Source organism: Scyliorhinus canicula, chromosome 18 (genome assembly GCF_902713615.1).
Source record: "Scyliorhinus canicula chromosome 18, sScyCan1.1, whole genome shotgun sequence".
Classification (NCBI taxonomy): Eukaryota; Metazoa; Chordata; class Chondrichthyes; order Carcharhiniformes; family Scyliorhinidae; genus Scyliorhinus; species Scyliorhinus canicula.
Window position 1 is genome coordinate 43,185,402 of NC_052163.1, and position 27,036 is coordinate 43,212,437.

Here is a 27,036-nt window from a genome sequence, read left to right on the forward strand (position 1 = left end):
AAGACCACTGGAGAAACTCCAAGAGCAATGTCTCTGCCACATCCTCCAGATTTGTTGAGGGGGGGGGGGGGGGGGGGGGCACAGTTGAATAAATGCTAGAGTGTTTCTTGAAGCCACCCCCACAAGCATCCAGGCAAATCTCTTGCAAAAATCAACATCAATGGGCTATACACAGTGTCCGGATGGCCGAAAAACATCTCTCCCAGCAGGTCCTGTTTCTCCGGGCCATGGGAGGACAAAGAAAACAATTCAAAGACACCCTGAAGCTCTCCTTGAAACTCGGCAGCCTTGACATTAATGACTGGGTGGAGCTCACTACCCAACAACTTGCCCATCAGACTCTGAGTCACAACATCTTAATGACAGGACAGAGCAGCAGACAAGGAAAGAAAAGGAAGGAAACTCCATACTTCAGGTCCCTGCCTCGTCCATGTGCCCAAAGATCTGTGGGTCCAGAATCGGCCTTGATGATGGCCCATGGCAGAAACTTGCAACTGAGTAGATGTTATCTTCAAATTGACGGCAGCTCGGCGAAGGCAGTCCAGCATTCTGAAATATTGGTTGCTTCTCACTTTCAGATGCTACCTGACCTGGTGAGTATTTTATTTTAGCTGTTTAGTAACTGCCTACCAGCACTCAGAGAATCTGGCACAACGTACCACTTCAGCCGATAGGCAATTATCAGATGATCGTGGTCACCTGGAAACCTGCCCAAAATGATGCCTTGAAATGGAATCCAGTGTACTTGTTTTGGACTTCTGCCTGACTGAGGCTTGTTGGGCTAGCGGGGTTTGTAACTTAACTTTTGTGGAGCCGTCTCAGTTTCCTCAGACTTTCAACACTCCAACCCACATGCATTAACATTGTTCCTACTAAATGTGGAGTGATACTTGGGGTGGGATTTTGCTATCTTTTGGCAACGTGTCATCTCGGGCAGGAAAAAGCAGAGGGCTGACCGCCAGCTGTGCTGCCAGCTTTTCCCGACGTATTTTCTGGCAAAAAAATGAAAGGGACGGGTCCCATGAAGTCGTGCTGGCCAGCAAATTAAGCTTTGTAACGAGCAGGGTACCCGGATATAAATGAGTAAAGGTGAATCACACCCCCCAGTTCACGCAACCCAAGCCCCCAGCATGGAACTCCCCTTTTCCCTCACAGCACTCCATTCCTCCCACCACCACCACTACTGCGCCTCCCACCGCGGCCCTCCCTCCCCCGCCATGCAACACCCCCAGAGGCAGTGCCAGGATATTGGCTGGGCATAACCCCATCTCCCCCCCCCCCCCCCCCTCCCCCCCAGGGCTGTACTCACCTGTGCCCCTCTGGCGTGTTCTGCTAGCCAGATGCCCACCATGGGGGACCTGACGTGATTCATGTCGGTGTGAGTGAATGGTCCATTTAACGTTGGGCCGGGGGGGGGGGGGGGGGGGGGGGGGGGGGTTGCTGGGGAACAACGCCTGATAATGGCATTGAAATTGGTGCAAATGGGAATCCCAACTTTGAAAGTCAAGATTCCTGATCCACCATAAACGGAGGGTGGGACAATCACAACGGAAAATCCCGCCCCAATAAAAGCTGTTTTGGGACTCCCGCGCTGTTCTGGCCCCCTGAAAATGGGAGCAGAAAATTCCTCCCCACCCAGACCATATATTCATACTTCATGCATCCTTGCATAGTTGAACCTGTTTACCAGTCAATCTGCAGGAGACGCATCCCTGTGGTTATATTACGAGATTAATATACATCATGATTCTCTGCCCTTGTGATGTTTCTTGATGTTATATTGCAAGTGGACACAAAATAAATCTAGACAGATCATCAAAGCCTGATTGACAATGGTGTTGGGATGTAAATTTTTCAAATTTGCCATATTATGCGATGATTTATGTCACATTTTATGAAATGTCCCAGGTGTATTTGGCTTAAACTTGCAGCACCAAACAGCATTCTTTTCAGGACCTGAATCTGTGATTGATCGCTGCTACCAGGTTCTCAAAATCAGTTTTCTACCTTGAGTGTTGCGAGCACACAACAAGACACAATATTTAACAGAATTTTTAAAAAACGTGCTGACCTTTCCTCAGTGTATGGGGACTATGTTCACTGGACAGTTGACTTGTGGCAATGCTTTGCTGGAGGCTGCTGGAGGATGTCACGTGGTCAGAAACAGGTCTGCCTTTCTGTCCAATCACAGGTGAAAGTTCTTTGCCTTTCATAGCACTGAAGAGGAAAGATAGGGATTACTTGCATACAGATATTCCGTCAGCTTCTGCATGTCAAAGTACAGCAGGTGCACACTCTTACAAAGCTATTTCTATCAAACTCGGTTAACTAACATACTAATAAAATGCACATGTTAGATATATACATTAGCCCCGCACACATTTTTCTATTCATTTCCCGCGAGTTGCTTTATCTCAATACGAGTCCTAATGATTTCCACACATGTTTCAATTACTCTGTCAGAGATACTCATAGCATGGAGGCATGAATTCTAAATATTTACCTAGTCAGCCTGGTTCCTTTGTCTCTGGCACAGGCACAGCTGACCCATGGGGGAGAGGCTGACATGGAAGGGTTAAAGGGGGTGCCACAAAGGTCGTGCTTGGTTAGAAGTAAAGGGGTTTTGATGTAGACAGGTGAGACATTAGTTTCAGATACATGCGAGTCAGTGAGGGGACTTTGCTTGGGGAGGTGCAGGGAGCACGGCTTAGGGTTAGAGTTGACGTCAAGCTGCTGGGGGGAAGGAGGCTGAGTGAGCAAGGTTGGGCTGTACCCTGACCACCTTTGAGGGGAGGAGGTTTGGGGTACACCCTCAGGCGGAGCAGATGACTGAGACTTGTGGTATAAATGGTGGGCATGCTGGTAGCAAGGAGAAGGAAAAGGTTTGTCATTCTCTGGAGAAGGGTAAGAGTAACAGGAATCCGACCAATTGGAAGACAACGCGTCTGTGCTGTAAACACATTTAAAGAGCAACATTTGTTTGGGGAGGTACAAAAAAAAAAGAGGGCAAAAACCAACAGAGAAAAAAAAAACAAGGTTTAGTAACTCAGACATGAAAACACACAACACACATTTGCTGTAAAGCAGCAGAGTAGAGGCAATAGGATGAGTGGGTAACTGCACAACACACAGCGGACACTATGGACTGAGCAGCGCCATGCTGAATGCGAAATCTGACGCACAAATGTGCGTTTCTATGCATTAGAAGCTCAAACACAGAGTGAACGTGCAAACGCTGCACTCAATAACATGCCAGTGGTTTCTAAAACAGCTCTTTTCTAATTTTACTGCATGTCTTTTGTTGTTCTGCAGGGTGATAAATATTTCTGATTTGAACAAGAAATCAGAGGAACAAATGGTTTGCCAGAACAAATTAATTTCTGGTTTCCCAGGTATATCTTTGTGACTCAGGTGAATTTTATATGGTGTCCTTTAATACTCGAGGAAGTGGTCCATCAGTCATTTTTTTTGCACAAGTAATGCCTACCATCACCTTTTCAGGGAGAGTAGGGTTTGTTAATAATAAGGGGTAATCTTGTTTTCGGATGATGTTGCAAAACAAGTGATTTTTAAAAATTCTTTTTTTTCCAATTAAGGGGCAGCTTAGTGTGACCGATCTTTTTGGGTTGTGGGTGAGGCCGGCGCAGACACGGGGAGAATATGCAAACTCCACACGGACAGTGACCCGGGGCCGGGATCGAACCCTGGTCCCTGGCGCCGTGAGACAGCAGTGCTAACCACTGCACCACCGTGCTTCCCCTACAAAACAAGTGATTTAGTAGTAGGTTATAAATCTCTCCGCATCGAATTGAAAGTTTGGAGAGATTTATAATGATCAACATTGCCAAATTTACACGATCACTCAAAGTCAAAATGCCCCCCCCCCCCCTTGGGGATGCCAGCATCACCCAAACCTCAACAACGGATTTTTCGAGCTTTATGCTGTACCTTTTTAAAATTTACATTTGGATTGGATTGTTAGCTTTGATTTGCAAACATCAAGTGGCCATTTAAGAATTATATAATGTTAGAGTTTTAAGCAGATGACCGTGCTTGTAATTTGTAAGACTATTTTTAGCGTCATGCTAATGCGAGGGTGATGGTAAAAGTGTACTGCAATGGTGTGGTTGAATTTTGTAATTCCTGACGCAGCAATGGCAGGGAGTCTGATATTCAGCCTTCCCATTGTCGCTGCCATTATCAGTGAGGACAATAAACGTTGCTTTATCCCATTCATGCCTGGATCACAATTATGTGATAGGACGTCAGTTACGATGGTTGAAGGAATTTTGCTCTTTGCAAAATGAATGAGACTAAAACTGTACATATCAAGCAGCCAAGTTAAGCAGGCATCACAACATATGAAACCCACTCAGTGGATGTTATTGTGCTTAAATATATGGGACGAAGCTAATCTGTCTGTGGTGGATTTCTAGCTGATACAGTTGATAGTGAAACTTCCTTCTCTCATTCTGAGAAACTAAGGTCTCTGGTACCTGGTGAGAAACTGTAGTTCTTTTTTCCCCCAAAGTTTTTCAGTTTGCGAAAACAGAAATGATTAGTTCTGGACTTAATTGGTGAATAACAAGGCATACAGAAGAGGTAGCAATTCCCAAGTTTGACGTAAAATAAATGGTTTAATTTGAGGAGCACCAAATTCCATGCAGAAAATTAGAAGTTGATGTAATGAGTACTTCTTTTCAACGAAAGACAGTAACATTTCAGTATTATTGCAGGATAATAGCAGAAGCATTTGAAGAATTCCATTTGACTGCTAATGATCATTCTGTTCCCTTCAGATTGTTTAGTATTGGACAGTTTAGAATAGATAAACTAATTCACTGGATGAAATTTCATCAGAAATTGGTGATGTCAATAATATTTAATACAAATAAAAACTTCTGAAGAGCAGGAAGGATGGGTAATAAATGCTGGCCTAGTCAGTGGCACCTACATCCCGTAAAATAATTAAAAAAACTAATTAGCTCAGTCTCACAGCGATGCTGCATCAAATTTGGAGTGCGTATTGGTGATTCAATTAGAGACTTTTTTTGTTGTTGCCATCTTCAGATAAAATGCGAATGATTGGTGCTGTGCTTAATTTGTTGGGTGATTTAAGCCACTTTATAACTTTGGTTGCAAAATACCTAACTTGAAAGGAATCATTAGCATTTTAAAAAATGATCCACGTGTTTGAATGCTCAAGTACAATTCTGAATGAGACTAAAAATGTACATATCAAGCAGCCAAGTTAAGCGGGCATCACAACATATGAAACCCACTCAGTGGGTGTTATTATGCTTAAATATATGGGACAAAGCTAATCGGTCTGTGGTGGATTTCTAGCTGATACAGTTGATAGTGAAACTTCCTTCTCCCATTCTGAGAAACTAAGGTCTCTGGTACCTGGTGACTTTTATGCCCTTTACCTGAATGATTTGAGGTGGACTTTGCTAGTAAGTACGGCAATTAACCAAATTTGTCACTTGCTTTATTTTGAAATACAGTACAGCAAACTAGTCGATTGAAAATAAGACCCATTTCCGAATGGAGCCATTATGCCCCAGGTATTCAATCTTTAATGCAACTATCCAAATTAATTGAATTATCTGTTTATTTTAAAAATGCCAATATGTTTACAGATTGACCTCCAATGGTAACTGAATGAAATCACAGAAAAAAGAGCACAAAGCATTGATTACTGGTATTTTGTGTCTTTGTGTCTTAGTTACATAGAAGTTAACAATCTCTTCCCCAAGGGTAGGACAGACTAAATAGTGACTGCTTATTGTTTGGCAGCAGAATTTGAAAGACTGCTCGTTTATCCTTCTCATAGATATAACTTCTACAGTAGCATGATACTCTGCATATTAGAATCCTAGAGTTGGTCCTTCATTCTTTTCTGTCTGATCTGCTTTTCAATTGAGATCATGTCTGATTTGTATTTCAATTCAATTTTCTAGCCCTCATGCCTTATCTCTTAACACCCTTACCCAATTACAATCCAGCCATTTCCTAGTTTTGGAATTTTTAATTGACCTAGCCTCAATGGGTTTACGGGAGAGAGTTCCAGATTTTCTCTGCCCTCTGTGCGGGGAAGTACTTTCTTACATCAGCCCTGAACAGTCCAACTTTAATTTTTGTGTTATGCCCTCTTTTTCTAGACTTTACAGCCAGAAAATAATTTATCTCTATCTGCCCTATCAAATTCCTCGAACATCTCAATAATATCAACCCTTAATCTGAAGGGCAGTATATTCTAAGAAACCAAACTTTATAATGTCACCATTGTGCTTTGACAAAGGGTCATCTGGACTTGAAACGTTAGCTCTTTTCTCTGCCGACAGATGCTGCCTGACCTGCTGAGATTTTCCAGTATTTTCTCTTTGGTTTCAGATTCGAGAATCCGCAGTAATATGCTTTTATAATTTAACACTTTTAGTCTCAGGATTATTCTGGTGAATCTGTACTACAGCTCCTCCAAGACTATTCTTCCTCAGTACCCAAAGTGGAATGTTGTACTCCAGATGTAGTCCACATTATTACAATTGGAGGATAACCTGTAGCTCTTTGAATGCCTGCCAACTTGAAATGAAGGCCAATGTTCTATTCAACTGTTTGATTATTTTTGTACCTGTCCAATAGTTTTTAGCAGTGCCCCACAGTCTCTCTGCTCCTCCACAGTTCCCAATTTATCATCATTTAGATAAGATGCTGATCTATGTTTCTTAGCTCCACGGTGCATGAACTCATACTTCCCCATGTGGAACACCATCTGCTAGAATTTGGCCACGCACCTAATGTAATGATGTCACTTCGAAACAGTCAGCTCCCATCTATTTATTGTGTCGCTCACCTTACTGTCAACAGCAAATTAGGGTAAGTTACTTTTAATTCCCTACATTATGACCTCAGAGGTTTTTTTCTCTAACTGTCAAAATATGGGCAGCACGGTAGCACAGTGGTTAGCACTGTTGCTTCATGCGCCAGGGATCCGTATTTGATTCCCGGCTTGGGTCACTGTCTGTGAGGAGTCTGCAGGTTCTCTCCGTGATTGCATAGATTTCCTCTGGGTGCTTTGGTTTCCTACCACAAGTCCCAAAAGACGTGCTGTTAGGTGAATTGAACATTCTGAATTCTCCCCCAGTGTACTCAAACAGACGCCATATTGTGGTGACTAGGTGATTTTCACAGTAACTTCATTGCAGTGTTAATGTAAGCCTACTTGTGACACTAATAAAGATTATTATTATTGTGCCGTGTTTTCATACCACTGCCCTTAAGAACAGTCACCATTTGTGTGATATCTAATTTTACATACTACCCAAACAAATGCAACTGTACATTATGCCTTCATAATGCACAACATTAAATCCAGTAGGTAGGACACTTTTCAGACCTCAGAATATTAACTAATTTGCCTAGTTATATTGATGCACACAGTTGGCTGATTCAGCTTGCTCCATGTGCTAGAAGCTCAGGTCGCAGTCAAACAGAATGACAGGAGTGCGAGGAGAGGAAAAGGAAAGCTCCAGAAGCTTGGTGACACAGACACAGCAGCTGCGACACACTCTTACCTTGCTCGTTCAGCCCCAGGTAGTGGGCCGCTAGGAGGAGGAGTGGGGGAGGGAGAAGAGGAATTTTCTACTGACTGTTCGGGGATTGGCGACTGACACGAAGCAGCAAGTTCGGCGGACGGAGGAGGGGGCTGAGTGCCAGGCGGGGTAGAGGATGTTTTTCGGACTCCGGAGGAGCCTCTGCGGGCCACCCAGGATGTGTCCATTACCCTCACACCCATGCTACAGGAACACAGAGACACCATCAACACTTTGAAGAAAAGGACACTTGGCTTCAAAATAAAATAGCTTCAGAGGTAGACATAGAAGAGAATTCTTTTCAAAATGCATTGAATTACAGTTAATTACAGAAAAGGACAGATTTAACAATTTAACTACTCCTGAGTTACAATATGGTAATCTAGCTTTCCCATTATAAATAAAGTTGGACTAAAAGATTTTGTCGAGATTATAACCTATGAATGCTAGGTGCAAAGTTATTCACGACTATTGAACGTGGCCTGTAGCTTTTTCAGGACGTGATAATGATTTTTGCTAAATGACAACCACTGCTGCATCAATTTAAATTAGCGTTAAAACTTTGTGGACATCATTTCATATTCCGTGAATGTAGGGCTGGTGCCTGCACATTAGTATGGCAGGCTGGAATTGTAACAATAACGACAACACCAGAAAAGCAAAAACTTGAGAGAATATGGTTTACCTGTTCCGAAAAGCAATTTCTTGAATTTATAAAATTATTATACAAAAGATACATGTGCAATTATAGTAGATCTTTCCAAAATTCTGTGCAGAGAGAAATAGAAGAGCTCTTTTTTTCCCCTAAGGTCAGGAGTATCATTTTACACATAATCTGTTGCTAAAATTTAAATGCTTGTCCCTGTCGGGCTGTTCTGCATTTCTGAATTCACTGATGTGCTGATTGTTTGAGCAGATTCTCAGTTCAATTACTGACGCTCTATTCTTTAAAAAAATATTTTGGCCGGAATTCTCTGGCCGAGGGGATTCTCTTTCCCTGCTGACAGCACGCCCCTGCCTGTGGGTTTCCCGGAGTCGTGGGGTGGCTTCATGGGAAATCCCATTGACAAATGGCAGAAAGAGAGAATCCCACTGCAAGTGAATGGGGTGCTGCCGAGAAACACGCAGCTGAGGGCCTGTCTTTTACTTCAAACATGGATAGTAAAGTCAATTAAAGGCACGAGACATTCTGACTGCCAGGTATTTTCTATCATAGAACATAGAACGATACAGCGCAGTACAGGCCCTTCGGCCCACGATGTTGCACCGACATGGGAAGTCAAAAAACTAAAGGCCATCTAACCTACACTATGCCATTATCATTGAGGAGTGTCTGTGTTGTGCATCATTGTTTATTCATTTCCGTTTGTGCCAATTGGAACATAATTTACTGGCTGTTCAATGAACTGTGTTATATGTAAAATGTTTTTATCTTTAAATGATGCCTTACTTTATCTTTGCTTTAAAGGGATGATTTTGCATCTGGGGTATCTGATGTGTGATGAACAAAATCAAAATAGATGCTTGACATACCGATTTATATACATATCTTACACACATTCATACACACACATACCCTTACATAGGTGTACACACATGCATGCTGATACACATGCCTACACACACACACACACACACATACGCGCAGGAAATAGCATCCACTTAAATAGAACAAACCATTTTTTGGCAGTTGCAGATATGACAGTATCTCACAGTTTCAGTGATGCTGCCTTACGTTTTAAATTTGTTGTCTAGAGGTCTGTGTTGAGCTAGAATTTAGATCCAGTGCAATTTCAGTACAAGAGAATTAAAAAGTACTATGACAGACTAAATTATAAAGTAGCTCTCAGTGTATATTCAACCACAGTAACACCTCTAGAGCAGCGTGTGACAATTTCTAAGTCTTTATCCCAGAGAGTTTACTCACTATTATTTAAAGATAAATGACGGGCGGAATTCTCCGCACTCACGACGGGGCGGAGAATAGCGGGCGGCGTAAATGTTTACGGCCACGCTGGTCCGACGCCCTCCCGCTATTCTCTCCCCCCCCCCCCCCCCCCCCCCCCCAACGCCCGCCTCCCGACACGAATCGCTGCCCACCGTTTTTTTACGGCGAGCAGCGATTCACCCCTGGCCGATGGGTCGATTTCCAAGGCCTTTACGACCGTTTTTATGAACGTAAAACACACCTGGTCTGACCGTTCGTAAAAATGGCCGTAAAGTCCCGATCTGGGGAACCATGGCACCGATTGGCACGGCAGTACCACGGCCGTGCCAAGGGTGCCATGGGCCCGCGATCGGTGGGCACCGATCGCGGGCAACGGGTACTTACCCCGCGCACTCTTTCTCCCTCCGCCGCCCCGCTGTATCCATTCGCGGGGCGGCTGAGGGGCATACCGGCCCGCGCATGCGCGGGTTTCACGCATATGCGTGATGACGTCCTCCGCGCATACGCGGGTTGGAGTCGTCCAATCCGCGCATGCGCGGCTGACGGCATCTGACGCGTCAGCCGTCGCTAACTCTGGCAAGCGGGCTTAACGAAATTCGTTAAGCCCGCTATGCCGGAGGTCACGGCCGCGCGATGCTAGCCCCGACCGGGGAGCAGAATCGGTTCCCGGTCGGGGGGATGGAGGCTGGCGTCAAACCCGCCCGTTTTTGACGCCAGCTTCCCGAGTCTTCGTGACTCGGGAGAATCGCGCCCGTTACCTTTTAAGCCAATGTTTAAGGAGATGTCACTTTGGCCTTCAGAGTTTAGAATAAGACTTGATTAAATATAACATCCCATCAAACAACCAAAGTCACAATACCAAAGTTAGTATTTCTAATTACCCATTGCAACTGTATACTCATGACTGTGACCATATTTACTAACACAGCCTGAATATTAGACAGGCCTGATTCAACAGTTATTAACACTTGAGTCCCTTATATACTAACTCAGGTGTTTAGAGAGCACTATTGGGCCATTTAACCTCAAATATGAGTACACTGTTTATATCCCCCCATTCTGCTCACAAAGTCTATCAATGTTCAAGCAGATTGTAAACCTGAAAATAGTTATATCCTGATAAGCTCATAGCTAACCAGTGCTAACCATAACCAGAGCCCATAGCTAACCAGTGATAACCATAACAAGAGCCCATAGCTAAACAGTGCTGACCATAACAGAAGTCCAGAGTTAACCAGTACTGACCATAACCAGAGCTCATAGCTAAACAGTGCTGGCAATAATGAGAGCCTAGAGCTAACCAGTACTGACCATAACTAGAGCTCATAGGAAAAGTACTGACTATAACAAGAGTCCGGAGTTAACAAGTACTGACCATAACCAGAGTTCATTACCAAAACATGCTGACCATAACCAGAGCCCAGAGTTAACCAGTAGTGACTATAACTAGAGCCCACAATTAACCAGTACAGACCATAACTAGAGACCACAGCTCACCAGTGCTGACCATAACCAGAACCCAGAGCTAACCAGTACTGACCGTAACCAGAGCCCATAGCTAAACAGTGTTCTATATGAAATAAGTGTCACTTGCTGCAATTTTTAAAGTGGGTCTGTTGAAGAATTATGGCTATTTTCAATACATTGTTCATTGAAAGATTTTGTTCAAGTACTGAATGCCCACAATGTGATAAAAGGAGGCAGTTTCTTTGATAAGTTAATGTGCTGGACTCTGAAACAGAATGGGATCATGATTATATGATGAAATTAATTTAGTTACACTGGACTGGATTTTAACACTGATCTGCACACAGCCTTGCATAATTTCGGGAATTTGGACGTTTCAGCGGCATGGCTTCTGAACTGAAGCCTGGCTTTTCCTAGTTTCCCAAACAATTAGAGAGGCTGGGAGTGATGGCCTCACTATTTAAAGGGGCCCTGTGAGGTTCAGAATGGGAGCATTGTTAATCTGGCAAAAAAAAGGCCACAACTTGTTAGGTAAAGTGTCAACATGGAAAGACAGTCATGCACATTTCAGCATGTCTGTGAATATCATTCTTAAGGCTGTAAGGGGTCAGAGGGAGATTCTATTATCTGTGGAGAGGAGAATGGAATCTACTGCAGAGAACAAGCAAAGGTGGCTAGAGATTCCTGAGGTGGTCAGCAGCAGGAGTGTGGTGTCTTTCTCTTGGGTAGTGCTACAAGAGGTTTAATAACCATATAAGGTCAGTGGCAAGGCATACTCAAGTATAGACTCCCTGACTCTGCCTTCGCCAGCCTTCTCCTCAGACCAATAAACATAGAACATAGAACAGTACATCACAGAACAGGCCCTTCGGCCCTCAATGTTGTGCCGAGCCATGATCACCCTACTCAAACCTATGTATCCACCCTATACCCGTAACCCAACCCCCCCCCCCCCTAACCTTACTTTTTAGGACACTACGGGCAATTTAGCGTGGCCAATCCACCTAACCCGCACATCTTTGGACTGTGGGAGGAAACCGGAGCACCTGGAGGAAACCCACGCACACACGGGGAGGACGTGCAGACTCCGCACAGACAGTGACCCAGCAGGGAATCGAACCTGGGACCCTGGAGCTGTGAAGCATTTATGCTAACCACCATGCTACCGTGCTGCCCATAAACCTCACAGGTGCATCCGTTTCTCTCTCTCTCTCACTCTCTCTAGAGAGAGAGAGAGTTTCCTCACAACCCCAACGTCATACCCATCCCCCACAGCAATCCTTTACCAAGGGCTGTCCATCCATCCTCTTAAAACATCTAACTTCTCACATCCATGCCTTTCTTGATACCCTTGCAGAAAATACAAGTATGGGTGAATAAGGAGTCAGAGAACTGAAGGCAAGCCTCCAGTCATTGCTAAATTGACACCTGTGGAGGAGATGGTGCTAGAGGTATGCTGGGTTCCAAAATGCCTGACTACTGGAGATGGAGAAGTGGAGGCCTCTCGTCTACTTGGTGACAGAATTAAATATAATACAGTCATGCAGAATAAAACACACTCATGTTGACTTGTCAGAAAGCACCTTAACATGATCATCTGCACAATGGCGACTTTGACCTCTCTGACCTTGCAGTTCTCATTCATGGTTTCATCTTCCGCATGTCCTGCAAGCACCCATCAGAGATGGTACCAGAGGAGGACGAAGACTGTTCAGTGGAGGCTACTTCCTTCAAGGATGCACCATCATACAGCTCATGTACATCTTCCACCGCTCAGAAAGGCACAGTGTGTTTGCTGAGACAGGTGGTTGTGTTGTCACAAAAGTGAGTCAGGGTAGATGGGAGATTTAGGGACAGCTGTGGAGAATCCCGATTGGAGGACCTTCCATGTTCTGCTCGGCTGGATGTGGATACTGAACCTTATGGGTCGACGGCAAAGAGGACTATTCCAGAACAGCAACAGACAAAGGGTGAGGTTCTGAAATCTGCCGGCCTTCCTCGAGGCTCTGGGACAATTGGAGAGAGATCGCAGGAGTTTGTCTCGAGTGCAAATATTATAATGTCTCAGTTATTCGCACTGATGTCTACCCCACTGTCCTCTTGCCTTATGCAACTTAGCAAGTTCCAGGAAGTCTGGGAAGCCCATATGCTCAAAGTTAGAGACACAATTCAGGCTAAAACTCCAGGCAAATTTTTTTAAAAAACATATCAGACCCACCAGTCCCACAGAGGCTGTGCACCAACAAATGTACTCGAGTTAAATGTGGAAATCAGTGGGTTTCTGGGGGCTTTCAGTTTGTGGTGTCTTAACCGCCAAGTTAAAATTCAGCCCAATAACTCTTTCAAGCTAACTCTCTTGATTAGGCTATTGGAAGCCACATATTCTCCTGCAAGAGAAAATTTAAAAAAAATTAAATTCATTTTTCAGGATGTAGGCTTCACTGGCTAGGCAAGCATTTGTTGCCCATCCCTAATTGCCCTTGAGAAGGTGGTGGTGAGCTGCCTTCCTGATCTGCTGCAGTCTGTGTGGTATAGGGGCACCCACAGTGCTGTTAGGGAGGGAGTTCCAGGATTTTGACCCAGTGACAGTGAGGAACGGCAATGTATTTCCAAGCCAGGATGGTGAATGACTCGGAGGGAAACTTCCAAGTGGTGGTGATTATGTTACTCTTAATCCTTAGTAGTGGTCTGAATTTTGTACAGGGGACACTCCTTGTTCTAAGAGAATGAGGAAATCCACTCTGGTCTATGACCTTACACTGCTCTCACTATGAGAGGCTGATGTGAGGAACGGGTTTACAAAACGGGCGAATTCCAAACCTTTCTGTTCAAAGTTGGTAATGATGGAGCCATGAAATGTTTGAAATTTAATTAAGAGTTCAATCCGTTTTTGTTCCTCACTGATTAGACACTGCTCCCAAAATAGTTCAATGCGATGATCCAATGATTCATGCAGCATTTCTCTGATCAAGCATCCTGTGTCACAATGATGAAAAGTATGGCTTTGGACACGGCATAAATCACCATTTCCCTCGAACAATAGGAGGCAGAAAACTTGTAGTAAAGGGCAAATGTGAACTATGATTTAGGTTCATAGCTTTTACTTTATAGTTTTTTGAAGACTATAGCTCAGTAACGATCGACGGAATATGTCAGGTTTGTATTCAATATTATTTTGTGTATGATTCTGTATAAGGATAATCTGGGTAAGGCCACAGCTGCACCATACGTACATTTGGAGAACATAAAGTAACTTGGTTCTACATTTAGATGTACCGTTAACCACACCCTGAGGTATACAGATTCTGGAATGGGAGAGACATGATCAGTACTAAAGCACTGTCATGTGAAATTATAAACTTACATACTTCGCTGTCAACAGTGGCTTTAAGAATTCCAATTTTAAAAAATGTAAACAATGCGTTAAATCCTGCTATTGGTTGGCTACGCAAACCATCAGGGGTGGAATTCTCCGGTCGCCGACGCCGTAATCACGTTCGGCAATTGGCCGGGGAATCCCTGTTCACGACTGAATTGGGAGTGGCGCCGCTTTAGCGATGAGGCCCACTCCCCGCTGCTCCTCCGTCGACCGGCCAATTTCCCGACTGTGTCGGTCGCATGACATCTCATTCGTCGAAACTCAGCGTGGCGGCTGCGGATTCAGTCCAGCGACGCCACAGTCGGGGGAGGGCCGACTCGTGAGCAGGGCGCGTGAGCCGGCCAAATGTTGGGCACTATTTCACAGGCCAGGTCCGCGAGCGGTTTTGCCAAGTTACATGTGCGGCCGCTGCAGCGAAAGCCGGGTGCTCTACGCTGCCTTTATGCAAGCCCCCAGCCAAATGGAGGATTGGTGGCTGTTTTACGCCATTTTTTGTGGCGTAAAACGCCACCGTTCCCACGCTGGAGCGGGAACATAGCCTCAAAATCGGAGTATCCAGCCCAATTTGCCCTTTGTTTCATCTTCTCTATTGCGTGTGAAAACGAAAGCTTCCAGTCCTGACAGAGGAGAGCATGATCGCGATGGGATGGGAAAATTTGGAGGGTCATTAAAAGTCACCGGCTCTCCAAATTTCCCTGTCCCGCCCGCGAGAGTGTCCGCCTGTGTTGGGGCCGGAAAACACCGGCGGTCATGTTACACGTTACAGGAGGTAAATGTGATTATTATGATTATTATGATGAAGGGTTTAATGGAACATTTAGTAAGGTTTTTTGATACAGATGTAGAATATTTACTGGCATGCTTTTAGCAAAATACCTCTTTGGTCTAATAATGCTCAATGATTTCATGATGGCATCAGATTTTGTTATACATATTATTTGTACAGTCCTTACAACTTACCAGATAGCGGCCACTTAAGCAATTCAGCCTCCTGCTCGGATTTAACCAGTGTCAGGAGTGGCCCATGCCAAGTGTTCAACCTGGTAGGTTTCACTGAAGGGAGAAAGGGATGGGATGTGAGAAGCCATCGAAAGGCTCCTCCAGGTCTTCGGGTTGTGTCAGGTTGGGAGGGGGCTGGGGGCATGCAGGTGTCAGGTCAAGGAGGCCAGGTCTGGGCATGAGGGGGAAGTGTCAGGTTGGGTCCAGAGGGGTTGTGGGTGTTAGGGAACCAGGTCAGGGGACGTAACGGGTTGGGCCAGGTCCGGACATTGTGGGGTGGGGTGTGGTTTGAGTCCACACATGGGGAGTTTGTTTGCATTGGGGGGGGGGGGATATCGTGCCAGGTTGGATCAGGGTTTGGGCCGTGGGAGGGGGTATATGCCTGGTTGGGAGGTAGTATGTGGGTCATCGGGGGGGGGGGGGGGGGGGGGGGGGGGGGGGGGGGGTTGTCCAGTGCAGGGCTCAGTCTGGGTGTTTAAAATAGCTACTCTCAAGTTAGAAGTGATTTTTTTTCCTTCTAATTCTTTCAGAGTAACTAGCGGGGTTAAACTGGTAGAACCATCCGAAGTTAGCAATTTAAATTGCTTCTGTTGGATGGCTGCCAGCCCAGTCCAGAGGAAGTTAGAACTTCTGGACAATTGCTGGGTTAACCCTTGCATGGGAATCTCCGAGAGGGATTCCCAGCGCATCATTCCAGTATCCCCTAAATCCTATGCTGGGGAATCAGGAAATTATGGCTCATTAAAAATGATATTTTTGATAAAAACAACATAAGACCTAGGAGCAGAAGTAGGCACACTGGGCTAAATCTCTGGCTTTTAAAGCAGGCCAAGGCAGGCCAGCAACACGGTTCAATTCCCATACCAGTCTCCCCGAACAGACGCCGGAATGTGGCGACTAGGTGCTTTTCACAGTAACTTCATTGAAGCCTACTTGTGACAATAAGCGATTTTCATTTCATTCAGGCCCCCGAGCCCGCTCCGCCATTCAATACGATCTTGGCTCCTCTCGGCCTCAACACTTTCTTGCCCGTTCTTCATAACCCTTCAACCCATTACTAATTAAAAATCTGTCTCAACCCATTTCCAACTATATTGATAAAACTGCACCAGTTTACCACTCTCAAAGACATCAAGGAATAATTTAATCTCGAAAGAAGAAAATTAAGTTCTGTTAAGCTGCTCGATACATTGAACAATTTGGCCTGAATTTCTGCTCCCAGGTCGGGAGTGTAGAGTCAGGATAATTCGAGGCTCCACAAAGCTAACTTGGGGAAAAATGTCCTGGAAGTTGTTATTTCCGTTTCCGGTGATTTCCAGACCTGGGCCTCTGCTGCAATTTCCACAGAAGAAGAACCTCTCCATCTGCGTGAACATTCCTGGTCTTTATGTCTGTGAGTGTGTAAACTGAATGCTCCCAAAATCTTTAACTGCCAGCTCACCAGAACAATTTCAAACACCTTTTTATTGCAATTTCCTGACTGTGCCCAAAGCAGAAATCCTACCTCCATATGAAACTCATTTTAAATTATCTCAATTTGGAAGGGGGGAGGAAATAAACAACACACTGGAAGGCAAGAAGAATACAAATGAAAAACTGTGAGCTATAAACTGATATATTCTGTTTTACTTTTGGCATGGAGTGACCAAGGGGCAACTATATTATTTTAATTTGGATTGAGAATATACTGCAGTATCAAACTTTATGGTCAACGTTTAATGGCTGATTTCAATATGGGATGGGTCACCTCTGCCTCTCCCATTGTACTGAAATATTTACTTCAGCATACATCTCATGGAGCTCACAAACAATCAGAGCTTGTTAAAGGCAGAGCAGGGATTACATCTGAATAACCTAGTGGGCAGATTCTCATGGATATGGAATAGAGCGGGGGAGTTGGCCTAATCGGATAGCACTTTCACAGAGCTAGTGCAGTTACAATGAGAAAACTTTCCCCTTGCCTACCCCACCTCCACTGTTGCATTCTAAACAGATCTTACATGCTTCATGACACCGCCCCCAGAGTGTTTGCGGATTAGTCAAAGAATTCAATATCTTTTTTTTTAAATTTAGAGAACCCAATTATTACTTTTTTTTCCAACTGAGGGGCAATTTAGCGTGACCAATCCACCTAACCTGCACATCTTTGGGTTGTGGGGGTGAAACTCACGCACACACGGGGAGAATGTGCAAACTCCACACAGACAGTGACCCAGAGCTGGGATTCGAACCCGGGTCCTCAGCGCTATAGGCAGCAATGCTAACCACTGTGCCACCGTGCTGCCCCAAAGAATTCAATCTCAATTTTGCTGCTAGTTCCAAGAACCTTTTCCACTGTCCATGGAGGTGGGAGAATCACAGCTGCGATTTTCGGGTATATTATGGAAACAAGTGCGTCTTGCTACTCGGAGTGAGAAAATTACTTCTATCAAACCAACATACAATCCAAGTTTCATTCTCGGCGCGTAATTTAATACGTGCCTTTATTTCAGCTCCAACTACATTTATAGCACACATTGTTCCTCGTGTCAAGGAGCTGGGTTGTGTCTGACATCCAGGATAATGCATAACACCAGTCTGAATTTGCCAAACTAGGTGATGCGCCGAACAACCTTGAACAACTTTACATACCAAATATTCTCACTGGGAAATGTAAGAGATAATTATTGCGGGTTTTCAATCAACACAGTGTCCAGGATTATGAAATCCTTGGACAAACCATCTTTCGACTGCTTAATTCCCAGTCCAGCGCACAAGCACTGCCAGCTTTAGAATATTTATCATTTTACTCCATGCTTTTCAATACTATTTCAATTCTCAAAATACATTCACGCACAAAATCAGGAACCGGCTTATCAGAAAGGTACACATTTTCAGACGTGAATTATGGCAATTTCTATGTGTTTCTATGTTTGCTGTTTATAAATTGTGCTATCCTTCCTATCTCAGTGACTGTCCCTCTTTCATCTTATTATCAACAGCAGCCAGTCACGCAGATGTATTGAATACAGTACCTTTGGATTTTCCTAAGGCTGCGATAGCAGAAACAGAACAATACTATTTAGAACATAACATAAAGGATTGAATGAATCAAAGAGCAGTTATTGCAAAGGTAGCAGATTCCTGTTAAGTAAAACAAGTGAGTTTGACAAAGAAAGTATTGATTTAGCAGGAACTTTTAACAGAAGTTCACATGGACGTGGGGCGGGTCAGAGGGCACATATTTTGTCAGTCAACTTGCTGTACTGTAAACCTCCATTTCTGGTTCCTGATGACTGGGAAATTAATCAGGAAAAATGTACAGTGGCATGCTGTGCAGCAACCACAGCCAACGAGGTGATGTAATGCTGGGACAGTCTGTTTCACTGGCAGGGAATGCCATGGGCATGATACAGCCTGGGCAAAGAACAGGGTGGCACAAATCTGGAGGTGGGCTGGCTTCTCCACATTCTTGTTGAAAAGTGGCGTGGTAGGGATCTGGAAAGCAACTTTAAAAGGGGACACGGCCAACAGAGAAAGGAGTTGCATTTATGTGCCACATTTATCAAGTGCTCCAGATACCTTGCTGAATTACTTTAGAAGTGCTGTCATTGTGACGATGTAGAGAATTACGTGTGTAGCAAGATTCCATAAACAGCAGCAAATCTACTTCTGATGGCAGTTGAAGGAAGGAATGTTGGCCAGGATACTCAGAACATTTCCTGTTGTTCTAACAGTGTCATGAGGCCGGGCTCCAGATCAGCAGCATTACAAGGCTCCTCAGAACTGCACTGAACTGTCAGCCTAGACTATGTACAAAAGTCCTGGAGTGGGGCTTGAAGGAACCGACGTGGTGACTTTAAGTTATAATTATTCAGCACAAAACATTGTCAGTTAAATATTTTATTACCCTCACTGTTTCCACATAAACATTAGAAAATAGGAAAAGAACAACACTGGCAAATTCAAAAACATCTGAAGTACTAAAAATAAAATTAAATAGTTAATTGGAGCAAATGTGCTAAAGACACATTTAGTAAAGAAAGTAACTTTTCTTTAGATACATTTAATAAACTTCACCATACCGCAACCCCCCCCCCCCCCCCCCCCCCCCCCCCCCCCCCCCCCACCAACCCCATGGAGATAGTCAAATATATAAGAGAAATTCAGCATTAGGTTAAAATGTTACAAGGTAGAGTGTGGATTGTAAATTAAACACAGACTGACAAACAATTAACTGGAATGAAAAGATTTACAAATTACTAAAAGCTTATCTTACGCTGATTATTTTAACGGCTGTATTTTGGTGGAAAGTCAAAAAATTGCTTACCGCAGTAGCCATGTTGGACAAGATGCAGAACGTGATCTCATGTATTTTTGGCTGTGAACATGGTAAAATGTGGAGTCTGGGCATAGAGTACTCAACTGACATGAATTTACAGCTAAAAGTATTCAGTTAACAGGAATGGAAACAAAAAAAGGGACAGCAAGAATGAGGAAGCAACACAACCACATTCCTAAATGGGCAAAAGGTGAAAAAAGGATACTGCACATTAAGGTAAAGCTAGTATGAAATGCCTGGACAATTCACATCACAAAACAATTGGAAGCCACACAAAAATATCCACATTAGCACACAGCAGCCTTACTGTATGTATGGAGCAAAAGTAATAAAATGCTGAAAACGTATCCAGTAAACACTTAACGCGTAATAAGTTGACATAAAATGACAATAAACCAGGAGCACACCATTCTCTTACATCAATTTGCCTCTTCATTTCCCTACTCAGCGGATAATCCTGCTCTTGTAGGAAGTGGTTGCAGAGGGACCACACATCCTCTAGCACTTTGCCCAAGTGGTCTTTACTCATATGTGAGCCTTGGTAGGCTATTCAAAAGGGGTTCACATCATAACCAAGTCCAATTAAGGCAACAGTAACTGGCCACACGCGCACCCATTTCCAGCAGGGGCCTGTGCAGGGGTAGGAACCTTGGCTGATTTCTCTATCTCGCAAGGAGCACTGGGATCTGTCGCAGCACTCCTGCTGTTGTCCCAGCTAGCCCAGCATAGATCAAGAATTGCACCTGGCCAACTTGCTGGCTTGTCTAGCTGAGTGACCCGCACAGCCAACTGGAGAACCACTTTTAACCTAGACCACAGGCAACCATATTGCTACATATGTCTGCTGCTGACAGAACAGTTCAATGTGCCAATATTTAACTTTCGTATCATTTCTGAGCTGACCCCATGTGAACAAAACTGGACAGATGCAGCGTAAAATGGAAAATTTTACATTTACAAACTGGGTGGTCCCTCCTTTTGTAGACCCATGAACTAATTTATCATGAACTTGTTCAGTTCCATTCACTGCAAGGTTCACTCACCGCCCCCCACCCCGTACCAGACATTTATCTCATAAATACATTTTTTCCACTGCATCAGTAAACTGCCTTTTAAATGTACCAAAACCTGGGTGACGTTCTGATGGAGGGTTACATCCTTATAGATGCTTTGCTCTGTAGGTGCAGCACCATAGAAAATCGTGGACCAAAGAAGCACAATGAAGGGTTCATAAAATGCAAAATAACCCTGAGTACAGGTCTTTATTCATTAATGGTTATACAGTAGATGGGGTTGGCTAGGTGGGTACAATTCCAAATAACTGACCAATGGATGACGCCAGTGTATCTCCATTGTGAGGTTGGGCCTTCGTCTGTTAAATGCTCTGATAACCTGTGAGCAACAAAACATGGGCTATCATGCTTCCTGCTCACGGGAGGGGTAAAAGTTATTTTTTCGTGTCCAACTACCAGGCTTCCAGTAAGCCTAGTACTGATATCACATGCATTTCAAATACCTCTCATTCATTTGCCCACAAAATGCACTACTGAACACACACACACACATTTTAACTGATATGAAATACAGACACTCATAGTATTGCAGATACCTGACACAATGAAACTTGCACTGTTGACCCTCTATCAATGTTGGAACTTTGGGATACTGATACTTTTAGCATAGGCTGACATGATAATGCTACATTAATATTAGGATATAAAAACATTTCTGCTGACTATTATGCTGAGACCTAGATAAAAGATCATTTTATCCCTACAAATTGTAATTATTTTCCAATAAATGAAAATTAAACACGGCTAAAACTGGAATAGAATTGTATTAATCTCAATTCAGATTATTATTTATAAAGTGTACTTGCATATCGTTTGCATGTATATCGTTTCACTCCAGTTCTCTTAATCATCATTAACATTTTATTTTATGTGAAGCAAAATTCCTTTTCAAAAAGTTCTTATTAAACAGGACAATGCCAGTACCTACCCATCCTTTTTATAGAACTCCAGCATCATGTTGTCAGTAGCAACGCTGAGTGGTCGCCTGCTCTGGTCATGCTGCTTACGGTCAGAGTGATCGATATCCGGAGATGGCATTGAGTTGTAATTTGCATTGTGGTTGATGTGCACTGGGCTGCCATAACTTCCAGTCACATTAAATTCAATATCTGTTTTCAAAAGAGATACAGCTCACAGTATATTACTGCAAAAGTCCAATATCTACAAATCTCTTCCTACCCGTTCGCTCCAATTTTTGTTGTCTCGCTATTTTATCAACATCTCCATTTTCTCCGCAAGCTTTCCTCTCTTGTTCCTACAAAGGGGCTAATATGTCCCCGCTGCAAATGTGATTCGCCTCCACACAGTTCCTCTCCCCTACATCTGATTCTGCAGAAGTCAAGACCCATCCCAAATCCATGGAGCTCAATATCTCTTAGTCTGTCTTCTTAACATTTTTAGGATTTTAAAGTCCAAGTTTGGTACCACCTGATTGCTACTCTTTACTTTATGTCACCACTTCTTTAAAACATTCAATCTTGTGCAATTCTCGCGATGTGTGCATTTCTAGCAAGGATAGCATTTTATTTGTTGCTGCTTTCCGCCTTCTACAGTTTCGTTGGACCAAGAAGGAACCACAGTTCATGCATAGGTCAGACTGGGTAGGGTGTAGTATAAGGGTATCTGATTTAATAATTTTGGTGTTAGACTGGAAAACAATATTGTCTACAGACACATGACCTGAGGCTAAGGTCACTTGTGCACTGGCCAAAGACCTGTGTAGAAGCAAGCATGGGGTGAGCTTGAGCTACACCTTGTATATATGTACATCATTATGTGTGATCAATAAATGCTTATGTCCAATCATTCAAGACTCAGAACCTATTCATGAGGTCTACTGAACATACAACAGTGGGTAAGGACCAAGCAGGCTTTATAACAACCTGACGACTTCATGATGACTATTAGCTTTTTCCTTTTCAGATCTTTTTTTGCAATGAATTTTAATTCTTAAGCTGCCATAGGAGGATTTGATCTGATGTACTCTGGATTACCGACCGGTAAGTCAAGGGTCTGGCACATATAGGGTTAATGTTGGACTGAGTACAGTACTGCCCACACACTGATGTAAGAAAGCACATGACCCACGCCCAGGGTCAGTCGAGTACTGAGTACTGTGTGTACCAGCAAGTATGGAGATAGTTCCTGGCTCATACCCTTTATTGGATGGTTGTAAATGGTTCTAAGTGTTAATATTGGCTTAAGAGTTAACATATGTCTGACCATTAAATCTTCTTCAGACCTACCAAATTGTATCCAACAGCATGCAACAGGATGACAGAATGTGGAAAAATCAAGACCTCACAAAAAACTAAGTCTGAGGAAAACTCAACTATGCAGCCTGACCTGAAAATAAGCTCCAGTGCCAGAGGCAGAAAGGAAAAATCCACAGGAAAAATAATCAAAGAAAGCCTTGGAAGCTGAAGGCAGAGATTTAAAATTCCTCACTGCAGCAGAGGACTCCATTGAATATTCTTTTGCAGTCCAGTTTCAAACACAGAGTGTAGGGTCAGTGACCTAACGGGGTGTGCTGGAACGTTTAAATTCCAGGATAAAGACAGTCCTGAGAAACATCTCAATACTTCAGTGGACAGACATTTAGTTTAAAAACTGTGGGTTAAACCAGATTGACAAGTGGGTGCCCGAATACTTGGTGTCTGAGTTCATTCTCAGAAGAAACAACATAAATTAATTAATTCAAAAGAATTGTAACTAAATAATCAGCTTCCTATACCAGCAAAGGCCAGGAAAATGACCCTAAAGCATAGCACAGAAGCAGATAAGTCTGCAAACAGTTGATCCAAGCAGCCATTGTTTAAAATGTTTTCAAGCTGAACGTGATCACTACTGTAGTGGAGCCAGCCAAAGCTAGCTAGAAATGTTTTTGTCTTCAGGGGAATGGTGACACCACCTTGAAATTCAGAAAGCCCTTAAAGCAGAGGCTAAAGTTTTAGAAATGTAACCATGGGCCAGAATTCCACTCATCCAGAACAACTGGCCTTATCCAAGGACCAAACAAGACCCAAATTGTGCGTCATGGTGAAGAATTCTTTTAGATTACAGGAGCACGGGTGGTTAGCACTGCTGCCTCACTGTGCCAAGGACCCAGGTTTGATCCAGGTCACTGTCCGTGTGGAGCTTTCACATTCTCCCTGTGTCTGTGTGGGTTTCACCCCCACAACCCAAAGATGTGCAGGGTAGGTGAATTGGCCGTGCTAAATTGTCCCTTAATTAAAAAATTATAATTGGGTACTCTAAATTAAAACAAAACTGTAGGAGCACATTGGGATTAAATCGGAAATCAGGAAAAGTAGAGGTTTATTTGTTTTTGTACTTGTTTCGTGTATTTGCGGAAACATAATCATAATACAAGGTATTGATGAATCCTCAAACAGCTTTGATAACGTTTTAAAAGCCATCAACAAATATTTTAATCTTCAAGTTGTGGAATACACAGAGCTTAAAAAGAGGGATAGAAAACCCCCAGTAAAACTATGAAAGTGAAAAAGACACTATCCAAGTAAACCACATGAGGGTGTCAAAGAGAACTTTCCAGAAATGCCAACATCCTGTCACATTACCCAAACTGCAACCGCAGGTGGTAAAGCAGAGCTAGTAACTGTGAATGAAGGAAAGCTATCTGATAAAGTCCAAAATACATAAACCCTGCAAAAGGAAAATGAAATAAGGTTGGAAAATGTTTAGCATCAAAGCTAGATTGGAAGATTTGAAACATAAAATTCAAGCTGAGTATATACCTTTGAAAATGCATTATAAATTAAAGTCTTCAATGAACCAAACTGTTTGCACTCTAAACAAACAAAGTTTTGAGGTGTCACAAAGATATCAAGAGGAAATAACAACTTTGAATTTCATTGTTGAAAAATCGAAGTGGGAGTTGGGAAAACCCAACCAGATTTACAGCCAGGCATAACAGTAGACAGAAAAGGTACTCAAATAAATCACTGCCCTGAAAGACTACGTAGCCATGGAATACGCACTAGGTGTTAAAAATGTAGTTGAATACAACTTCAGCAAAAGTTGCATTAGAACTATCAGTAGTGACAAAGCAATGCACCAAAGAACTCCATGAATTGAAAGAACTGAAAGAATAGCTGATTTTCTTTAAGATCAAATGCAAAAGGAATCTATAATTCTTCAGTAGCATGAGGAATTGAAAACTGTTTTGAAAACAGAATGGAAGAACAGCAAAGCAAAGTCGGGGAGATTCAGCTGAATTACAAGAACTATCAAGATGAAGCAATTGAGCTTTACAAAGAAAACAAAAACCAGTTGAAGGTCCTTCACACTACAAGCACCCATCAGGTAAAGCATCAGACGTCTCTCATAAGCATTGTGCCAAATGCCTGGAACAGGAGGAAGAATTGCTGATGTATTGTAACAGTTGCTTGGAAGCAGAATTAACTGATTATTTTTTGAACTTTGGTCCAATCTGAACAAGATGAAGGTTGAGATATACAACATGGAACAGCAAAACCAGACTTTGAAAGCAGATAAGAGAAATTAGATTGACCATCTAATGAGTGAATTGACTTCAAGGAGCAGTCAGTGACCCGGAGGAAAGATTCCAAACTGAACTGAATGCCCGGGTGAAGCTATTAAACTTATGTAAGCAGGTAACTCTGAAACAAGGTCAACTTAACTTACCAGAGTTGTTGCTGAGCCGAATAAAAAGCTTCATAAGCTCAAGAGCAATGGGAAGTAACAGAAAGGTGCTCTCCTGCCCCACAGCAGACACCAGAAAGAGGTGATTTGAGTAAGGAATGAGGTAGCACACTTTGCAGACGCTGATCTCGCTGCTATTGTGTTGTTCCCTGCATGCAGCATGCATTTCTAAGCCAGTCACTAACATTAAAACACACGGTTAAACTTTGCTGTCTATTCAACAATCAAAACCTGATGTATATATTTAGATATGTTCTTTTGCTGCATTTTGAAACTCCGGGGAGGAATTGTCTGATTGAGGATGGAATGTTTGCATTCTGCACTCCAGAGATTGGGGGGGGATTCTCCAACCCCCCTCCAGGGGGGAGAATTGTCAGGGTTCGGCGTGAATCCCGCCCTCGCCGTCCTCCTAATTCTCCCGCCCCCCAAAATTTGCCCCAGCGTGAGTCGCGCGCCCGCCTCGGAGAATGGCGGGGTCCAGCGCGACTCAATTCTCCGGCCAGCAGAGGGCCGAAGTCCCGCCCGTTCTTGCCGGACCCGCCGGCGTAACTTAGAGTAGGTCTCTTACCGGCGGGACCTGGCGGCGCGGGCAGGCACCGTGGTTCTTGGGGGGTCGCGGGGGGTGTCCCGGGAGGTGCTCCCACGGTGGCCTGGCCCACCGATCCGCAGGCGGGCCTGTGCCGTGGGGGCACTCTATTGTTCCGCACTGGAGGCCGTGGTCCTCCGCCATTCCCGGTGCGGAAGCGATTCCCTCTGCGCATGCACCGGGATGACGCCAGCATGTGCTGGCGCGCCCGCGCAAACTCGCGCCGGCCGGCAGAGCCGTGGCGCCAAGTCCCTTTCCTGTCGGCTGGCGGGACGCCAACCACTCCGAGGCGGGCCTAGCCCTGAAGGTGCGGAGGATTCCGCACTTTTGGGGTGGCCCGACGCCGGAGTGGTTCATGCCACTCCGTCCCGCTGGCACCCTCTGCCCCACCGAGTAGGGGAGAATCCCACCCTTGATTACAAAATCTGGGCTGGTAATGCTGAGGGAGTGCTGTAGTGTTGGAGGTGCCATCTTTCAAATGAAACCTTAAACTGAGGCCCCGTCTGCCCTCTGAGGTTGGCGTAAACAATCTCACAGCACTATTTATCACAGGGGGCTGATTTAGCTCAGTGGGCTAGACAGCTGGTTTGTGATGCAGAACAAGGCCAGCAGCGCGGGTTCAATTCCCGTACCAGTTGAGAATTCTGAATTCTCCCTCTGTGTATCCAAACAGGCGCCGGAATGTGGCGACTAGGGGCTTTTCACAGTAACTTCATTGCAGTGTTTATGTGAGCCTATTTGTGACAATAAAGATAATTTATTTATTTATTTTATGTATGCATTGAATAGAATCATAAAATCATTGAATCACAAAGTTGTTACAGCACAGAAGATGGCCGTTTGGCCCATCGTGTCGGTGCTAGCTCTCTTAAGGAGCATTTCACATATTGGCACCCCTTCACTCTCTCCTCACATTCCTCCCTGTCACATATTTACAAATATTGGAAAATGTAGAAAAGTTTATGGTACAGAAAGAGGCCAC

General features: G+C 43.9%; 1 protein-coding gene across 17 annotated transcripts in view; it reads right to left on the minus strand.

Annotated features, from left to right (window-relative positions):
* arhgap44a (Rho GTPase activating protein 44a) overlaps positions 1-27,036 on the minus strand; it is a 378,392-nt gene that overhangs the window by 19,453 nt on the left and 331,903 nt on the right. For 5 of the 17 annotated variants that reach the window (XM_038778043.1, XM_038778046.1, XM_038778037.1 and 2 more), the window contains 6 exons: positions 21,711-21,891; positions 19,698-19,748; positions 18,403-18,420; positions 7,578-7,799; positions 2,504-2,950; positions 2,072-2,217 (listed from right to left, as the gene is read on the minus strand). In XM_038778043.1, the coding sequence (XP_038633971.1) occupies positions 2,072-2,217; positions 2,504-2,950; positions 7,578-7,799; positions 18,403-18,420; positions 19,698-19,748; positions 21,711-21,891 (1,065 nt within the window). Of the gene's footprint in view, positions 1-2,071; positions 2,218-2,499; positions 2,951-7,577; positions 7,800-18,402; positions 18,421-19,697; positions 19,749-21,710; positions 21,892-27,036 lie in introns of those variants that run through there. The other 12 variants (XM_038778039.1, XM_038778041.1, XM_038778040.1 and 9 more) reach the window with 10 other exon arrangements.